General features: G+C 37.2%; 1 protein-coding gene across 2 annotated transcripts in view; it reads right to left on the bottom strand.

Annotated features, from left to right (window-relative positions):
- The window catches only part of LOC142436264 (thyrotropin-releasing hormone-degrading ectoenzyme-like), a 114,615-nt gene that overhangs the window by 84,186 nt on the left and 12,504 nt on the right, over window positions 1–17,925 (bottom strand). For both annotated transcript variants that reach the window (XM_075540029.1, XM_075540030.1), the window contains exons 2-4: window positions 11,018–11,083; window positions 10,216–10,403; window positions 4,764–4,852 (exon numbers count right to left, since the gene is read on the bottom strand). In XM_075540029.1, the coding sequence (XP_075396144.1) occupies window positions 4,764–4,852; window positions 10,216–10,403; window positions 11,018–11,083 (343 nt within the window). The remainder of the gene's footprint in view (window positions 1–4,763; window positions 4,853–10,215; window positions 10,404–11,017; window positions 11,084–17,925) is intronic.

Genomic DNA, 17,925 nt, shown 5'->3' with positions numbered 1-17,925 from the left:
TATTCCTTTTTTAAAACCACTTTACCTATAACCTGATGGACAAACAATGGCCTATAAGGTCCCTTTCAATGCTACAATTCAATGGAAAAGAAATGGTATACATTCTCTTAGGCTGACAATTGATCTCTAGTTTAATAGTGGTATGCAGAAGGAAAAGTCTATCAAGTTCTATTTTAGAGTATGAATGATTTTCTCTACCTATGAGACTTTATAATCTCCTTTTCTTCAAAACTTCAATGTTTATCCACACAATTGCTATAAAGAAGCTTTAGAATATCATCCCCATTTTATGGATGCAATGATGACAAGAGATATAGTTAACAAGAAAATGTGGCAAGTATAAAAAATAAAATTGAAACATTAAGGATACTGTTTCTGTTGATCAACTTTGACTTTATTTTCATGCATCTGTAAGTTCACAATGATCTATTCCTTATAAAATATTAAAATCATGTCTGAATTCACAGAATAAATTGGATCTCCCCACTCCTTAAGTAGTCACTTTATAGGTGATAATATTTAAAATTCAAGCCTCATATCTGATCATATAATTTAGGGTTTTACAGGTTTCAAATTGTCATGATTTATAATTATTAAATATAATTTAAAAGTTATTTCATGCTCATCTTTTATATAAATCTCATGTGATATATTTGGCTCTTGTTTTTAAATCAATTTTATTCAAAAATTTAAATCTATACTCAAATTAAAATAATATGTATGTATAAATGATAAAAGCAATTCTTACCCCTTTTATGTAGTCTGGTCAGTAAAAAAGAAGGAAAGGAAATAAAAGGCAACCATCTCCTGCTTTTAAGTTTGCCATAATTAAACTGATAACTAAAACCTGAAGGTTATTACTGTTCGTGAATAATTTTATGTCTCTGGTATAAGTGAAATCTGTAGAGAAATAATCCCTGGCAAGATATAGTAATACATTCTTAAATACCTTTTCAGTTCTAGTTAATTATATCCCTAAAATATTCTTCAAATTAACTAATGGCAAGCAATGAATTTTAAAGTGTTCTTTTTCCATGGCCTCGTGATGTACAGTGCATGATGAGAACCATAAAAAATTATGGAAGCTATATTTTGAGGGTCGGTAATAATAATTAAAATTTCTATTTGGAATGTTCCCAAAATGACACAAGTCTGAGGCCATATCAAAACACAGAGCAGTTAATACTTTAAAATATTTTAGTTCTTATCATTCATTTACCACCACCACACACCCAACACACACCCAACACACACACCCAACACACACACCCAACACACACACCTAACACACACACCCCAGGACCAAAAGAAGAAGGTGATATATTCTTTACAAACTTGGCTGGCTGCAGATGAGAAGAAATGTCAACCAGGATAACAAAACTGGAAATACACAATAAACTCTGTGATAACTTAGGTGGACTTCCTCCCTAAACTTGTAAGAGAATTAAATGAGATAATGTTCTGTAGCTCTTTAAGAGTCACTGGCATACACCCAATGACAAAGTGTTACATAACTAAGAGATCGCCCAGACAGCCTAACAAAACTTTACAATTTTATCCACGGTAAATAAGGGTGTGCTCATGAGAGAAGTATTAAAAATAACAGAAGAAAATCACAGCCCTAGACCTAGCTCTTTACCTAATTTGCCAACGGACTTGATCCAAGTTACCATCAAATTGTAATAAACTCATTTAGAAGATGGGGATTAAAATCATATTGCTTCTAAGGGCTTCTGAGTCTCAAGTAAGCCAATGCTGAAGGCAAAGGTGAGAGCACTTCAGCACTAGTTTAGTGTTTACTGACCTTTCAGAGCCAGTGTCTACTCTATTCTGACTGTGTTCTTTCCTAAAATGTAACTGAATGTATTGCCTGCCACTCTTGGGTAAGCAAATATCCAGTAAATATGCAAGCTATTACATTTATAATGCCTAGATTGTTGGTATTTTCTCATTGAAAATGAAAGAGAGAAAAAATTTTGGCTGTTTCTAATAACTTAAAAATTGACTTAATACTTTAGGTAGCGTTTTATGTCATCTTTAGAAATAATTATATATTTATCCAAAGGGCTTCAAAAATTTAACTCTCAAGAAAATATGATGATGATAATCAAATTTAAACTTTATAATTAACTATGGCCTTGTGTGAATATATGTGAAATAAAATCTTTACTGACCATGAAAAATTACAAAACATTGATCTGGTTGTTGTCATTAAAATTTGGCATTTTTTTACATGTGTTTATAACAATTGACCAATGCGTTTTTCTCCCTGGCTTAATGCAGATACTTTTCATGTACATTAGTTGTTTGTTTTGAATAAAATAGGAGATAACATATAAAAGAAGTTGAGGTTAACCAATCTTTTCTTTTTATCTAATTATAGTGTGGTGTCAGGTTTTTACTAGGCCTCATCGAAGTTCAGGACTTCAAGAGAAGACGGTGCATAGGTAAAATGACACTGAAAAAGGCAAACTAGAAAGATGACTTTTATTTTTAGCTTCACTGGGAATCGGTCACCCCAATTTGTGCATTTATAAAGCATTTATAAGGCCTTCAAGTGACATGTGGAAAACTTACTTGCTATTGAGTAAACACTTGACGGTATTGAGCAACCTTAAGTATTAAGTGTTACCATGTTCGTGTCAAATAGAGAACACTGCTGGGATTGAAACAAAAGGACACCTTACACTCTGATATGTGTGCAGTGCCTGACTGTGGGGTGGGGATGTGCCACTCACAATACCCCCTTCATAAATAGCATCCCCTAGAGTTTTAAAGCGTATACCTGTGCAGTTGTTCATAGCAGTTCTTCATATTAACATTGGTGATATTTAAGGCAAACATGTTGAAAGAATGGACTGTCATTATCCTGATTAATAACTCAAGATGAAGCAATCTCTCAAGTACAACCTGTATTGGTCAAGGGAAGGCTTATGGTCTTCCCAAAAAGGAGAAAGTAAAGGATAAAGAGGAAATACCTTCTCCAGCAGGTTTCCAGTAAGAACAGACTCCCTATAGCCCTCACCTTCTAAGCTGAGTGTTTAGGCTGATTCAAATATATAATCAGTAAGTACTTCTACATTTCTTTAACTTTCTCATTTCCACTCTACATTTCAAAGGGATATGTCGTAGTTTATTTCTGAAGATTATTATGTCTCATGTTTCTAAGAAATGTATGGAGGGATGGCATAATTCAAATCGTTGGACAATTACAACTCCCTAGTTTCATTCACCATGTAATAACATATTATGTATTCAAGTAAAGGTGCTTCATGGGGATAAAAGAGAATTATAAAGGAAAATAAGATAGTAAGTGTGAATTCAGAATCACGAAATAAACGCTAACTCAAAGCAATTAAAAGAACAAATTGTAATGAGTTATTTTAAAGGAGAAGAAACCAATAAATGTTACAGTCAGCATTTCAACGTACCACCACATTACATGTGAATGTCTTATATGCAATAAACGTGAATGGAATTGTAACTCTTTATAATATGCAGTTTCATATTAAAATTACATTAACACGAAATTATGAGTAACCTTCACCCCTGGGAATTACAAGTGTTTATGTTTCTGATAGTCAGATTACATTCTGGATTCAGTACATTTTGCCTATATGTAGCCATGCACCTATTTTGAGTACTTAACTGTGCCATGTATGAAATGAAACAAACATTTGTTTATTTACTTAAAACAAAAGATATATGCTCAAAATGATGTTTATAGCATAAAGAATTAAAATACACTAACAGCATTGGTGAAAGCAGCAAGGGGAAAAAGGTAGAAAAATGTGACCTTCTTAGTGCCACTGAAGTGTTAATAGAAGATGATCATCGCCTTTTCTCCAACTCGCTGGGAAGCAGAGCAAAAGGAACCCTCATGTGGACCCTGCTGTCCATGAAGGACTTAGAAGGGACTCAAGTACTCTTCTGTGAGTGATTGCAAATAGGCCCCTCTCCTGTTTGGCGCCATTTACACAGACAATAAGGAGCCCTGGTGGTGCTGGGGTCAAAGAGCAACAGCTGCTAACTAAGCGTCCCTGGTTCAGTCTCACAGCTCCTCTGGGGGTGAAAGAGGACACCGGTGTCCTGTGTGTGCAGGTACAGCCTGGGACACCCTAAGGGGCAGTGCTCCCGTGTCCGAGGACTGCTGGGAGTTGGAATCTATTTGATAGCACTGGGTCTGTGGGTAGAAAGACAATGAACTGGCTCTTCTCCCTGCACCTTGAGGTTTGACCCCCAAAGGGTGCACTTTGAGGACAACTCTAATCCTCTCCCTTCAAATCCAATAATTATAATTATCTAATCCCATGAAGGATATTGCTTCTCTGGTCTCTAAAAGAGATAGTCTGAAAATGCAAAGAAAGACAGTGGAATGGGATTAAAACTGTTGCCTCAGTTTCAGTTTGTGAGACACTGCTCTAATGGGAGTTCTGCTTACATTTTAATTAAATGTGTGATTATGAAATTATACAGTTTAAAACAGCTACGATGAGATCTACAAAAGCATTTAAATGTTTTCTCTTCACCATGAAAGGAACGAATAAACAAGAACTATATAGGCAGGGTGAAAGTGGATGAGTCAGAAATTATACCGAAGAGATCCTCTTATGCTTTCTTATCTTGTAGAGGTGATTATCATTCTTCCATCTTCTCTTTCTAGTTTGTCTTTATGCACATTTTTATAACCCCAGAAACCAGAGGTTAAGTTGCTGAACAATTATCTGAAACCAATTGTCCACAGGGGAGAATATATATCTTACCTGATTTGTTAGACACCCAAATAATTGCTTCTGAAGACACATGGCTTCTATTTCCTACCACAATGGTTAATGGAATCTGCCACAGGTAGCTGCAAAATAGAAGAGTAGCTTTAAAAATACAAATTGGTGTTCATTTGAAAAACATGCATCTTCAGAGGGATTTTTATTAATGCTTTTTAGGGAAGCTACCAAAAACAACAATAAAAAAAGCACTCAGACATCAAAGTAGATTCTAATTCATTGTTTCTATCTCACCAAGAAGACTGTGCACTCAGAAGTTTTCTGTCAATGTAGAAGAGATCTCCTAATAATATACTTTGCCAAAAAAACCCAAAATGTGTGCATTAGGAGTTAAAAGTGGCTAAATACTACAGTATATATTGATTTGAATCTTAAAATAATTCATTTCTATTGTTTTAATATTAAACACTAGTGATTTTATGTATTCACATTTCACCAATTTCTCCTTATTTATTTTATAACTGTTCAGAGAGATATTTTATTATATTTCCATAAGGTTAATATGGCACACATAAGGTGATTCAGGCAAAGAGAATAAAACAAGACTGACAAGATCCCCCTAAAATCCATATAAACACAATGCACCCGACAGGGCACACCTAATGTCCTGCTGATTTAAATGAAATTTCCAAATGGATTGGCCAAGCACCACCGATACTTAATGTTCAAATGTGGGTCAGAGTTATAAAAGAGAAACATTTGATAAGGTTTGCCTTTTATAGTAATAAAAATCAAGGCCTATATGTTTACATAAAGTATCTATTTAATCTGAAAGGCTAACCAGTTAATGATAGATGATTTTACATTGCGTTCAAGCATTATATTTTATTTTCTTGAAATATAACCTGATTCCTTCAACTAATCATTGTGCTATTGCTAAACAGCTGGAAGTTCAAAGCTAAGAACTGTCCCACGGGAGGAAAGTGGGGCAATCAGCAACTGTACACGTTTACAGGGTCAGTAACCCTATGCAGGGTCATGACGAGTCAGAATGGACTTGCTGACGTGGGCCTGTCTTGTTGTTTTAGTTTGCTTTTATCATTGTGTCATTGGCAAGACTTCACAACAAGCGAGCAATGAGTATTAAAGTCATATATTTTGTTTGTGATATAAGAAGCTATACTGTGTCAGCTTCATAACTGGAGAGCGACTGAAGAACTGAGAACCAGTGGAGACGCCGAGTGACTGATCATAAAATGGGCGTCTTTCTGGAGATTTGGGAAGAGCAGTGCTGAATCGGTCCCTCGACACATAATTGTTTTACGTGTCACAGAGTTCATTTCTCACACTCACAATTAATACATGGGAATTCATCAAGAGTAATATGTCAGATGGAAAAGAGGAAAATTCATTATGTCATAACAACTGCTATCCCCAAAGTCAAAAGTCAAAAGGCCATCCTTGACATTCTGAATTTTAAATGATAAGCTGAACTTCATCAGAGAAACATTTCTGAGTGCCAACCATGTGAAGGTACCCTGTTACACTGTAATTGACTCCACATAATCCATCATGAAAGAACCAATTTATTGTTGCCTAACCTGGTTCTTTGGATAGAAGTTAGTGAACAAAACAATTTATGTTCCTTAAGAGAGGCCTCGACGCATGCAATGAAAAATATGTGATAAATATATGACAATGGACACACCGTGGGAACATCACAGCCAGATTATTTTATTATTTTTTAAACAGCATCCCTCACCAAAGATAATTAATCTATTTTGGTTAATTGGAAAAATAAGTTAAGAGGCAATAGTACCTGGATCTAATCTAAATGCTGGATCTAATTTTCAATTTAAAACACAAGTTTATTTTTTGTGTGTACTTACAAACAATAGATATTGGAGACATTCAATTAATTACTCTCTGTAATTAGACCGAAAGGAACTGGGTGGAGTATAAGTAAAATGAAAGACCAAATCAATTTCTCTGTAAGACATAGACTAACTTTATGAACAAGACTTTATAGGTGTATATCTTCCACATTGAATTGACGATCTAAATTGTGAAGCCAAACAGATATTAATTAAAAAGCAAACAATATATACGACTAAAAACATCTAAAGACCCTCTAAATAAGTCTAAGACTCTAGTAGTATGTAATATTTTAAAAAGTGATTAGAAAAAATTAATGTGTGTAGTTAGATTATGTTCTTGTTGTTTCTGTTTAACTGATCATATGGATATCATATTTTAAGTAACAATAGAAAATTTTCAAAAAATATATCCCTTTCTTCAGTAGTTCTTAAGAATTCTGATTGTACTAACATGGAAAAGAATTGGTACGTTTTAAAAAGTGGAATGAGAAAAATCACACCCAGGAGTTGCTACTAACATTCACGAAGCATTGATGCACACAGGGAAACCCTCCGGAGACTGCTGCAGGCGGGGCCCATAAGGAAAGGGTGAGTGTGCGGACACACAGAATGCCCTGTCGCCCAAGACTCCCAGGAGGTGCCCCATGCTTCAGGTGGTATTAGTTAACAGTGAAATGTATTAAATTTATAATGAAATGAAGGAAAAACAAACTACGAAAATTCACAACTTCCTGTGTACCAAAGTCCTACCAAGGATTTTATGCACTTAAACACATTACTAAATATATGCAATTGTTAGAAATAGCAAAGATTCATTCTTCCTCTACTTAACAGCTAGGATGTACATTTATTACATATGGAAAAATAATTACATTACACATTTAAAATGTTCCAGGTAAGAGGTAATGATAATTGTCCCACAGAACAGTCATGGCAAAGCGAAAGTCATGATCAGTAAAGCTGGGTGCTTTGGGACCTACGGCTGGCCTGTAGAGTGGGGGGCCTTTGGCCACTTAACTGGGTTTGCTGATGCACAGAGCTGGAGCTAAGTGCTTTGGGCTGAACCTTACACAGGAGTGCCATGCTTGCTGGGTCTTTGTTATCACCTGGAAGAGAACTTGGTGACTTCTCCTGACAGGACAACCATGTCCTATGTATTTTTCACCTTGATTGTATGTAACCTGTAAACTTCCTTAAATAAAACCCTTTAATCTCAAATATTGTCTGTGAGTTCCCAGTTGCCCCTCCAATGAACGATCCAAGTCAGTAGCTGAAAAGTCGAGAGCCGTGGGAAACATTTATTTTAGCACGTCAGCAATGTCTCTTCTAGAGACCTCGGAAGGCTTGTACAAGGAGCACACAGACTTGATTTTCAAGCTTTAACTGAACATTAATATAAATTAAGCAATAATCTAAGTGGGGAATAGTAAATTCTCATCTAGAGATGGATTCTGTCCTACTAGGAAAATTATTTTAAATAATAGAATGTCATGTATATATTTTTTTTGCTCTGTTTGCCATTAAATGGATTCTGACGCATGGTCCTCCAACAGGTCGGGGTACAACTGCCTTAGGGTTGTCCCGGTCTGCTGTCTTAATGGGAGCACACTGCTCCCCCTTTCTGCCAGGGAGTGGCTGGCAGCTTCGACATGCCATCTTTGCTGGCGGCTGAGCACTTTAACACTACGCCACCAAGGGGATTTTAATTTTCCTCAACATTTTTATATACCAATTTCTCAGATTCAGAACCATCCAGGTGGTTTTATAATGCCAGCAGAAGCTAAGCGCTCTGTGCTAAAACTGCTTACTCATGCTGAGAGAATTTCCCCCGTGAAGAGCCAGGCTCCTGGCTGACACCTCTGATGCAGGTTATGGGCTGGCAGAGAATTTTTGTTCAATATTTGTTCTGTCATCTGGGTGTCCTTTCTGTTTTTCTGCATCGGGGAGGCCTGTGTCAGACTGTTCATTCTCAAAGGCATGGCCCCAATCTGGCTTCGCCACAGTCAAGTCGTTTTTGTGTACTTCGTGGTCCATGCCGAAGCGTGTTTCGCCTGGGGCCAGACGGTGGGTGATCAGGGCAGCCTTTGACAGCTGTGGAGACCCAGAGAAGGGGACGAAGCAGTGACAGGCAGATCCCGACAGGGTGAAGGGAGGAGTGTTATTCTGCGTGTTCGAGCAGTTTAATTGCAAAAGGCAACTCCTCATACCTGGTGAAGGCCTCTCTCTACTTGAGCCTTTAACCTCCATGTGCCCCCATCTTGACGAGAGTAGAGCAAACTGCAAAGTCAGCAGTTTGAAGCCTCCAGCTCTTCCGCTGGAGAAAGAAGGGGGTCCTACTCCCAGCCCCAGCTACAGTCTCAGAAACTCCCAGGCTAGTTCAACCCTGTGTTTAGGGGGGCTAGGAGTCGCCATCAACCTGATGGCGCAGAATTGGGTTTTCATCTGTATGGCAGCAGACCTGCAAGTCTGTCCCCGGCAGCATGGCTGGGTGAGAACCCAGGGCCAATCTTTCCATTCTAACTGCTGTGGAGCCCAGCTCCTTCCTACACCTATAGTATCGTATCGTATACTATAGTATCGTATCGTATTGTATAGTATAGCTGCTGTACCAGTATTTATCTCAATACAACAGTGAAGACTTCATGTTTTCTTAAATGGAGTTCCAATATCAGCCACCAGAAAATGTTCATGAATCTCCCTAACACTTTTATTCACATCAAGCTAACTTGGAGATGCTATCCATTCATGTAAGTTTAAAATATTCCCCACCAATCCTACATAATAATGGATGATGAAGTCCAGCATCCTAATTTCCCAAGGTGATAGGACACAGCATGAGTAAACTAATATGAGCACTTCTATTTACTTATTACTTTTGATCTCTATACTTGCCCTCCCTTCACCCCTCCAATCCCTTACCAGGGCATTCTATATATAAATTTAAAAACTGCCTGATTTGAAGTGTACTTTCTTACATTGACTCAGTCTTTACTGAAACAAAGTAGTAAAAATAAACTAGAAAAATTGGATAGAATGTTTATATTCTGAATTTTAAGTAATTAAATGGGTTCCCCAATGTTAAATTTATAGCAAATCAAAATTCAGGTGTGTTTTCTATAGTTTTAAACACCACATTTGAGGGAAAGAGAATATATTTTCATATTGCCACTTCTACTTAAGATCACCTTAAGGTATTTATTTAGTTTTTGAGTTTTGTTAACTAGGATAATATTTATTATCTAAATACTTTTGATTTGGTTTTCTAGATTGATCCCATTCAATTCACAACACACCTTAACTTTCTTAAAGATGATTAAAAAATATTATAACAAAAAGTAAAATATCATATCTCACATTTAAAATGATTAGAATAATTTAAAATAGTCTTCAATGAAATACCATAAGTGTGCTCATCAATCAGGGGTTAAAATATGTAAGGTATCGGCAGTAAAAGGAATCAAAAATACCATATGGAAATAAAGAAATAAAAAGAGTCTTAACTTATATTTCAGAATTATGTTGTCAAAATTATCTTAAAATATTAAAATTAAAAGGTGAATGGCAAAAAGAAAAGTTCCTATATTCATGTTAAATTAAAAGAGAGTCAGTGGTACCTGCTGTTTCGATGTTCAAAGGTTTTGGTCTTAGCACTTATATCATAAATGAAGCGTTGCTGGGTAATGGTTACCCTCTTTTCGGCTGTTGCATTTCCCAAGATGGTGATAACAGGATAGCCCTTCTGGAGCGTCCACTGATCCATGACTTCTTGTATATTTACATATTTTCCATTCCTCTTCAAAGCCTTTAGAACCCAAATTGGATAAATGAGCTTTATAAGCATGAATTATACATATAATTATATTAAATCATTTTCACTTTTACCTTTAATATTTACCTAAATATGAAACATTTCAAGATCAGTGAAGCTAATATAATGTGTTACTAAAATTAATTTTCTCACCTTAAGTTAGGCTTCATGCATATATATATGGAAGTTTCATTAGCATTAATTTTTTTTACATAATGGAGAATAAAATACATTTTACTGGTAAAGTAAATACATGCAGCATCATTAAATATCCCCAGTGTGTCTAGTTGGTATATTTAAATATTTGTCATGCACACAAGAAAACATATTTCCTTAAAAACTTGCAGTATTTCTCACTTTAGCATGACTCACTTCCCAAATATATTAAAATTGTATTCCATAATTATTATCTTTTTAAAGTATGAAAGGCATCAATAACATTAAGTACATTTAAATCCCATTGTATTTTTAGTACATTTTATATAGCTCATTACTATACATTTATAAATAATATGCGACAAAGGAAATAAAAGCTCAAAATGAAAACATACTGTCAGCGTCAATAAAAGTTACCAATGGTTTGGGTTCTTTTTCTTCCTATACTTTACCTCTGAGAAGGCATTCCAGAGATCATTTCTGGCTGCGTTGCCATACTTATGAATGGTTAAATAATCCTACAAAGAAAATAAGATTTGAATTACAATTTAACTGCTAAGCAATTACCAGTTAATATAATCATTTCTCAAATCAAATAAACAATTCTATTTGCTGTGCTTATATTGATACAAAGAGAAATACTCATAAAGGTTTATAAGAATTAAATTTTAAACTATTCAAAAAAACTTAAGCATAGCATATTTTCTAATTAAGTATCAAATAACTTTAATCTTTAAAAATTATTTTTGAGAGTTGAATCATTTATAGATTTGGGGGGGGGGTCAAAAAACATCCCTTCATTTATCATGTCAACCTTGGCTTTTTGAATTAAATTACCTCCCCAGTGTAATATTTTGGGAAACCTTGCCCATCAGGATTTTAGACTGGAATCTAAAAAAATATTTCATGGGATAAGAACAACTCTGACAATAACAAATCTTTACTGCGGTGGATGTCTTTCGAGTTCAGATTCCATGGAAGAGTATAAAATGAAAGCAATGTGTGGTTTTGTGTGACCCTTATCAGAAGGCCTAACTAAGAAAGATTTGGTCAAGTGGGACTGGCTGATTTTTGTCTACGTAGCCAGTGTAAATGAGTCCCAATGGCCTTCTGTTAGTCAAACAGGTAAGAGGTATCACTTTGCCCAAAGAGGACTGTTGTCACAGGCTTTCTAGTGCGAAGGTGCCTATTATCACAGAGATAAACATTGCTTTTCATTGACTTGATGAAAAAGTATTATTAAAAAGAAATTTTATCCTGGTCTAATATGTTTTTAATTTAGGAATTCCCAACTATTAGTTAAACCTACACACTCTCTTTCTAATTTAAGCCTTCCTCCTCTCTGGGAGGCATGGATGCATCGCGGTGAATGCGTCCTCAGTTATGACGACTGGGCACTTCGTTTTCCGATGTCGAAGTGGGAGAAGGAGAAGAACATAGATGATGTTAAGCAAAGTGTCTCATTTGAGATCCTTTCAGCCCTAGAACTTGGAGGTAACAGGCAAATGCTTAATTTACATGCCAGTTCTGAAACTGGGGGGAAAATGCTGACTCCATTGAGAACTTTATGTAAAGTGGGATGCTTTGGAGATAATTAAAGTTGTAGAAGCAGATTTTCTGAAATACAAATTGTAGCACCTGTGACAGATTGAGCTTTTGTGGGCAACTCACATGTTCAGATGGCACCTCCCACTTAATCAGACGCCTGGAGAAGCAACATCCACACTGACTTAGCAATGACAGATTTCTCATCAAGATGCTCTGGACAACTTTACTGCGAATTTAGATCTCCAAAGAACTAATCTGAACCTGGAGTTTAGCTTTGGGTAGGAGAGCTATATGAAGCACTCTCTATTTGAACCCTGGGACTAGGATTTAAATCATTTTCTGATTAGGTGTTAAAATTATTAGAAATTTTGCTTTTAATTTGTTTGTGTGTGTATCTTGGGGGAATCTCTTGAATACACTGAAAAACAATGGACATTGAAACTTATAAATGTATGTGAAACATCTATTTAAATGAGAACTATTATTGTTGAGTTCTGTTTATGCAGAGGTATTGGGATAATAAAAGAGAGGCAGCAAAGGGACACCGACGGATCTGGAAAGGACCGATGCAGGAATACAGGTTTCCCCTTGGGGTGGATCAGAATATCTACAGTCAGTCTACCATGAGATCGGTTGGATCTTAGCTTGATTTTGATCATTAGCTCAATGTCTTTTTTACTCTCCCAATTCTGTATAAGGCTCCAATTTGTTTCTAACAAGCTGAAATGGCAATCAGTCAGGATTAAGAAGGGGGTCTTCATATGCCAGGCTGGATATTCAGGATAGAAATGGTATGTTTTTGTTGGAATCCCATCAGCTTCAATATTCATGGCATTGGAATTCTTCAGATTTCAACTGTCTTTCCTCCCCAAACACATATTCTTTAGTTATCCCAGCCTTTCTCTTATACAACAACGATATACATATGGAAATATATTCTTAGTCTTTGGAGAATTACAAAGAAAATGTGAGGATCATGCCTATTAAAAACCATATCATCTATTTATTCTTTTATTTCCATGAATTGTATAATGCACTTAGTATAGACCAGGAAGGTTTCGTGGGAATGGAGGAACAGTGATGGGCAAAAGGTCGTTGAGAAAAAAATGTAAATAACAAGATGCAATTTGAGTAGGTCCCTGTGACTGAAGCTGTGAAAGTCTTGGACCAAAAATTACAGAGCCAAAGCAATTCCAATGGTTGGTGCATGTTTACATCGAACGACTTTAAGTTCTATTCTAACCTACCAGTAAATGAATATGACAATGATTGGATAAGAAATTTATTAATAAATATAGACACATATATGAAAATCCAACATTAGATATGACATTACAATATAAATGTATAAAGTATAATGCTTTGACATCCACTGTAAGAACAGTGATGGGCTGTCTATACTAGATATTTCAGAAATGAAAGAAGTTGAAAATAATGAAGATGATTAGTTGAATATACTTATGAGACCTATCTAGCAATATAAACTGATTACAAGTTAAAAAGGGATTAACCGAAAGCATATTCTGATATATCTACCTATGGGAAAGCCAACATGCATAGTAGTTAAAAGTGAAGTGAACTACTTTAAAATGTAGTTAAAAGGAAGGTTCAATATTATATAACCCAAACCTCTCTGCCATCAAGTCAATGCTGACTCATAGTGACCCTCCGAGGGTTTCTGAACTGTAACTGTTTGCGGGAGTAGATAGCCCTGTCTTCCTCCCATGTACCTGCTGGTGGGTTTGAACTGCCAGCCATGTGGATCACAGTCCCACACGTAACTACTACACCACCAATAGTGATTGAGGTGATATTAGCTACAATAATCTTCTTAATAAGCTCAGGCTACTGAATAGGAAACTGAATTACGTAACCAACCAAAGGGTAGCATCACTAATAATTAAGGAATGTTTCACATAAAAAACTATAATGTCATTTGCCTCTCTTAACACTGAATTGCTTTATATTCCTTCACTTAATTCACATAACATTGGGATAGGTAATATAATCATTTAAGATATCAGGAAATTTGAAATCACAGACCCTGGTCCATATCCAAACCCCATACATATGTCTACAGCCCAATATCCACTAGATTCCCCAAAGATAATTAAGGGTCATATTCAAAGAAAGCTAAACTCACTCTCCTCCCCCAAACTGTCTCTTCTTGAGGGCTTTTCCCCAATGATGAATATGAACCAAAGAGTCATCTTTCACGCCTTCCTGTCCTTCCCGTCACATTACTGCTCTGATATCCTGAATCTTCCTCTAAGGTGCCACGCTACACATTACAGCTTCTCACCTGGACACAGCGCCTGCCACTGCTTCTTCTCTCTTTCAACCCTACCACACACCACTGTGCTAGCCAGCCAATACGGTGTGCTCAGAAAACACTACACCTTGAGCTCCCTCATGGACTAGCCCCGCTGTACTTCCTCAAGCCTCTTAGCACTTGTTGCCCAGTCTCAGATTAGCTACTTTATTTGAAGATGCCTAATACAATATTTTCTCTATTTCCTAGTTCTCCACTCAAACTTTACCTTTCTCCTTTACTGTGCAAATTCACTTTAATAGTCAAGTCTCAATTTTAATGCATTTTCCCTGAGAATCTTTGCCCACTTCTGCCTCCTTTCTAATTCTGAGCCAAGTACCTTGTACCCTATCAGAAGACATATTACTCTGTGTTTCAATTGCCTGCTCATTAATTTAACTGCCCACATAATCTAAAAACTCCCTAAGTAAATCCCACCCAAACCATTGGCATCCAGCTGTTTCCACTGCATGGTCGTCCTGTAGGAGGGAGTCACACTTCCAGTAGCATTTCCTAGAATTTTGCTTCTTTTGTTTTACAGAGATCTGCCATGTTTGGTTAAAACTACTTTGCTTTTGGTTAGCACAGAACACTTCCCCACTGCAGGACTAGCGCCTCTCGCCATAAGGTCAAAAACAAAATGGTACTGGTATCCAAATGATTATGATGTATACCACAAAGTAGAATTGCCCCCTTTGGGTGTCTAAAGTTATAAATCTTTACAGGAGCAGAAATCATATAGAGCAGCTGGTACTTTTGAACTATTGACCTTGCACTTAGCAGTTCAATAAGTGATCTAATATACCACCAGGGCTCTATTGTGTAAGGTAAGGACCTGGTTGTTTTGGCTTATCACTGTTTAACCAAACTGTGTTCCCAATATAGTACGCAATAAATGCTCAATCTGCGTGTGTTTTCTGAGGTTCCTTAGTCAATATGCTTTTCTATTACTAATTTGCAATGAAGTAAAAGATTTATTACACTGATAAAAGCAAGAAAACCAAACCCAGTGCCACTGAGTTCATTCTGACTCATAGCAACTCTGTATAGGCTTTCCCAACCACATCTGGACAGGCATGCACAGGCTCATCTTTCTTCTGTGGCTGTTGGGTTTGAACAACTGACCTTGAGATTAGCAACTCACACACCAACAGTGCTCCTTACTATTCACACCAGATTCGCTCAAATACTCAAACTCATTTTTCTCAGTGTTTATTTGTTATATATAATTTACATTAATACATATGCAGTTCCATATCAAAAGATTTTGAATGATTGAATATAATACCATTTTTGGTTTTCCACTTCTGGCTAACAAGTAGTACAGTTCATAACGTTTCATATATAAAAGCCAGTGGGACTAAGAAAGGCCAGAGGGAAAGTAAAATGTTGAGCTGAGGAAGTAAAGGCCTATTATCTTTCAAGGTTTACATGCAAATAGTTATGGAATGCTTACTCTCTTATTAATGAGTCTTTCCGCGTGTTAGGGCAGCAGATTAGCTGCATGAGTAGTCTATCCCTCAGGTTACAGAGGGACCATTCAATAAAAACCAAAGATGCATGACGTACTTTAGATGTGTTTAGCTGAAAGTAAAACGAAAATTTACCCTATGATGACTTTTCTTTATTTTTTTCCCCAGGATGACTTTCAAAGTGATAAAAACGTGTCCCGTCCTCTAAGAAAAGGAAGATTACAGTAGAGGTGCAGCCCCTCCCTCCGGAGCACTTCACTGAGCCCCCTTAGTGGAATCTTTCCTCCAGTTTGGGCTCTTAGCAGCTGAGGCCCAAGCACAAGATTCAGATATCACAGTCGGCAGAGACAGAATTGTTCCTTCCATCAGATGTTAAAGACTCAAGAGACCTTTGCTTCAGATCCTGCAGCCAATACCTCAAATTTCTCCTTTATCAGAATTTTATGATGTCATGAATTATACATATTAGGATTATTTAGTATATAATTTAACCAACCTAGCTAAAACATGCTTCTGATGCACTAAGCAGTACCATTTGGATCTTGCAAAAGGCAGAATCCAGTCCTTAGCAGGATATGGCTGCCTAGAGTAGGTGAAGGTGAGACGTTGAACAAAGTCAGAATTCAGTTCATGAGTAAAAGGGAAGACTCGCTCATGAGCACACCACGAACAATGCTTTCTACAGTGAGACCAGGCCCCATGTTGCACGCAGTGACTCTGCTATGAGGATGTCATCTACTTGCACGACTAGTTTGAGAAATGATAAATAAATTCAGGCATTGATTTTTTTTTCCTGACTGTATGGCAGGAAGGTTGAAACAGGTTTAAAACATTATTTCTTTCTATCACGATAAAATGTGCCTTGAACAATTGATACCAAAATATGTCAGTGTTTGGCTTTCTGACATTTAAACAGCACTTTTCGATGGGGGCAATAATTCAATACGGACTTTTATAAGAGAGCAAGGAGAGGGACACAATACTACAGGCACACTTGCCACTCTCTCTGGTAAGAGAGGATGGGCGTGCCCCCTGTCCTCAGACAACCCCATGCTCCCTTCGAGGTCTGTGAATGCCCGTGGAGTAGAGCAAAGAAGGGAAGGAAGATCATTGAAATGTATGTCCTGTCTTGGTGACAGGAGCTGGGTGGGGGCCATGTCAGCAACTGGATCTGAGAGTTCTGTAGCTCGACTCTGGCTGCCTCTCTGTATTTCACAGAACCCTTTAGTTACTACTCTATTTCCAAAGCCCAGCTATTTAGACTTTCTTTTGACCCAATGCGCTACCTTTGAACCCTGCACTAAATTTGTTCTGGATAATACAGCTGGAATTTGCTTCTGTGGCTTGCAACTCCAAACCCTAACTGATAGAATACTAAAAGGTGCCGTAAGCTGAACAAACAAAACAAAGATATGGCTAAATTTCCCTAATAACCCACCAGCTTTTGTGTGTGTTATAAAATGGACTCACTGTCAACGAGTGGATGACTCCTCACAGTAACCCAGTAGCACGGGGGACCTGCCCCTGTGAGTCTCTGAGACTGTAACTCTGTGAGTCACAGCCAACACAGAACCCCTCCACCACCAGGGCTCCGCATAATAAGTATCGGGGAAAGTTTTCAAAAGAGGCAGACCAGAAGGTTAAAGTCCACACACACAAACCTGTACACACACAGAAACTGAAAGGGATGCAGCCTGTGCAGAAGCTCTTAGACGGAGGTGCACATAAAGCGACAGCGACGACAGTGCATAATTATAATAAGCTACTTTCTTGTCTTTACAAAAGCTTCCACAGCCGGGGTCCATAAGCAGAGGAAGGACCACGAGCTCCGGACTCCAATCTGTGCCAGTGTGTGCACTGTGAGAGTGTGGTAACCTGAAGGGGTCCATGAACACCACCACCACAGATTACAAACTGCCAGGTCACAGCAATGTCACCGAGAGTGGGATAAAATCTATTGGAATGCTGGCCTGTGCCAGCATTCAGAGGATGTCTCTACAATCCCTGACCTTGAACGAAAGCAGCAAGG

Source organism: Tenrec ecaudatus, unplaced genomic scaffold (assembly GCF_050624435.1).
Source record: "Tenrec ecaudatus isolate mTenEca1 unplaced genomic scaffold, mTenEca1.hap1 Scaffold_1882, whole genome shotgun sequence".
NCBI classification, from domain to species: domain Eukaryota; kingdom Metazoa; phylum Chordata; class Mammalia; order Afrosoricida; family Tenrecidae; genus Tenrec; species Tenrec ecaudatus.
Note: the sequence above shows the minus strand (reverse complement) of the source record. Positions and strands in the feature narration are given on the sequence as shown.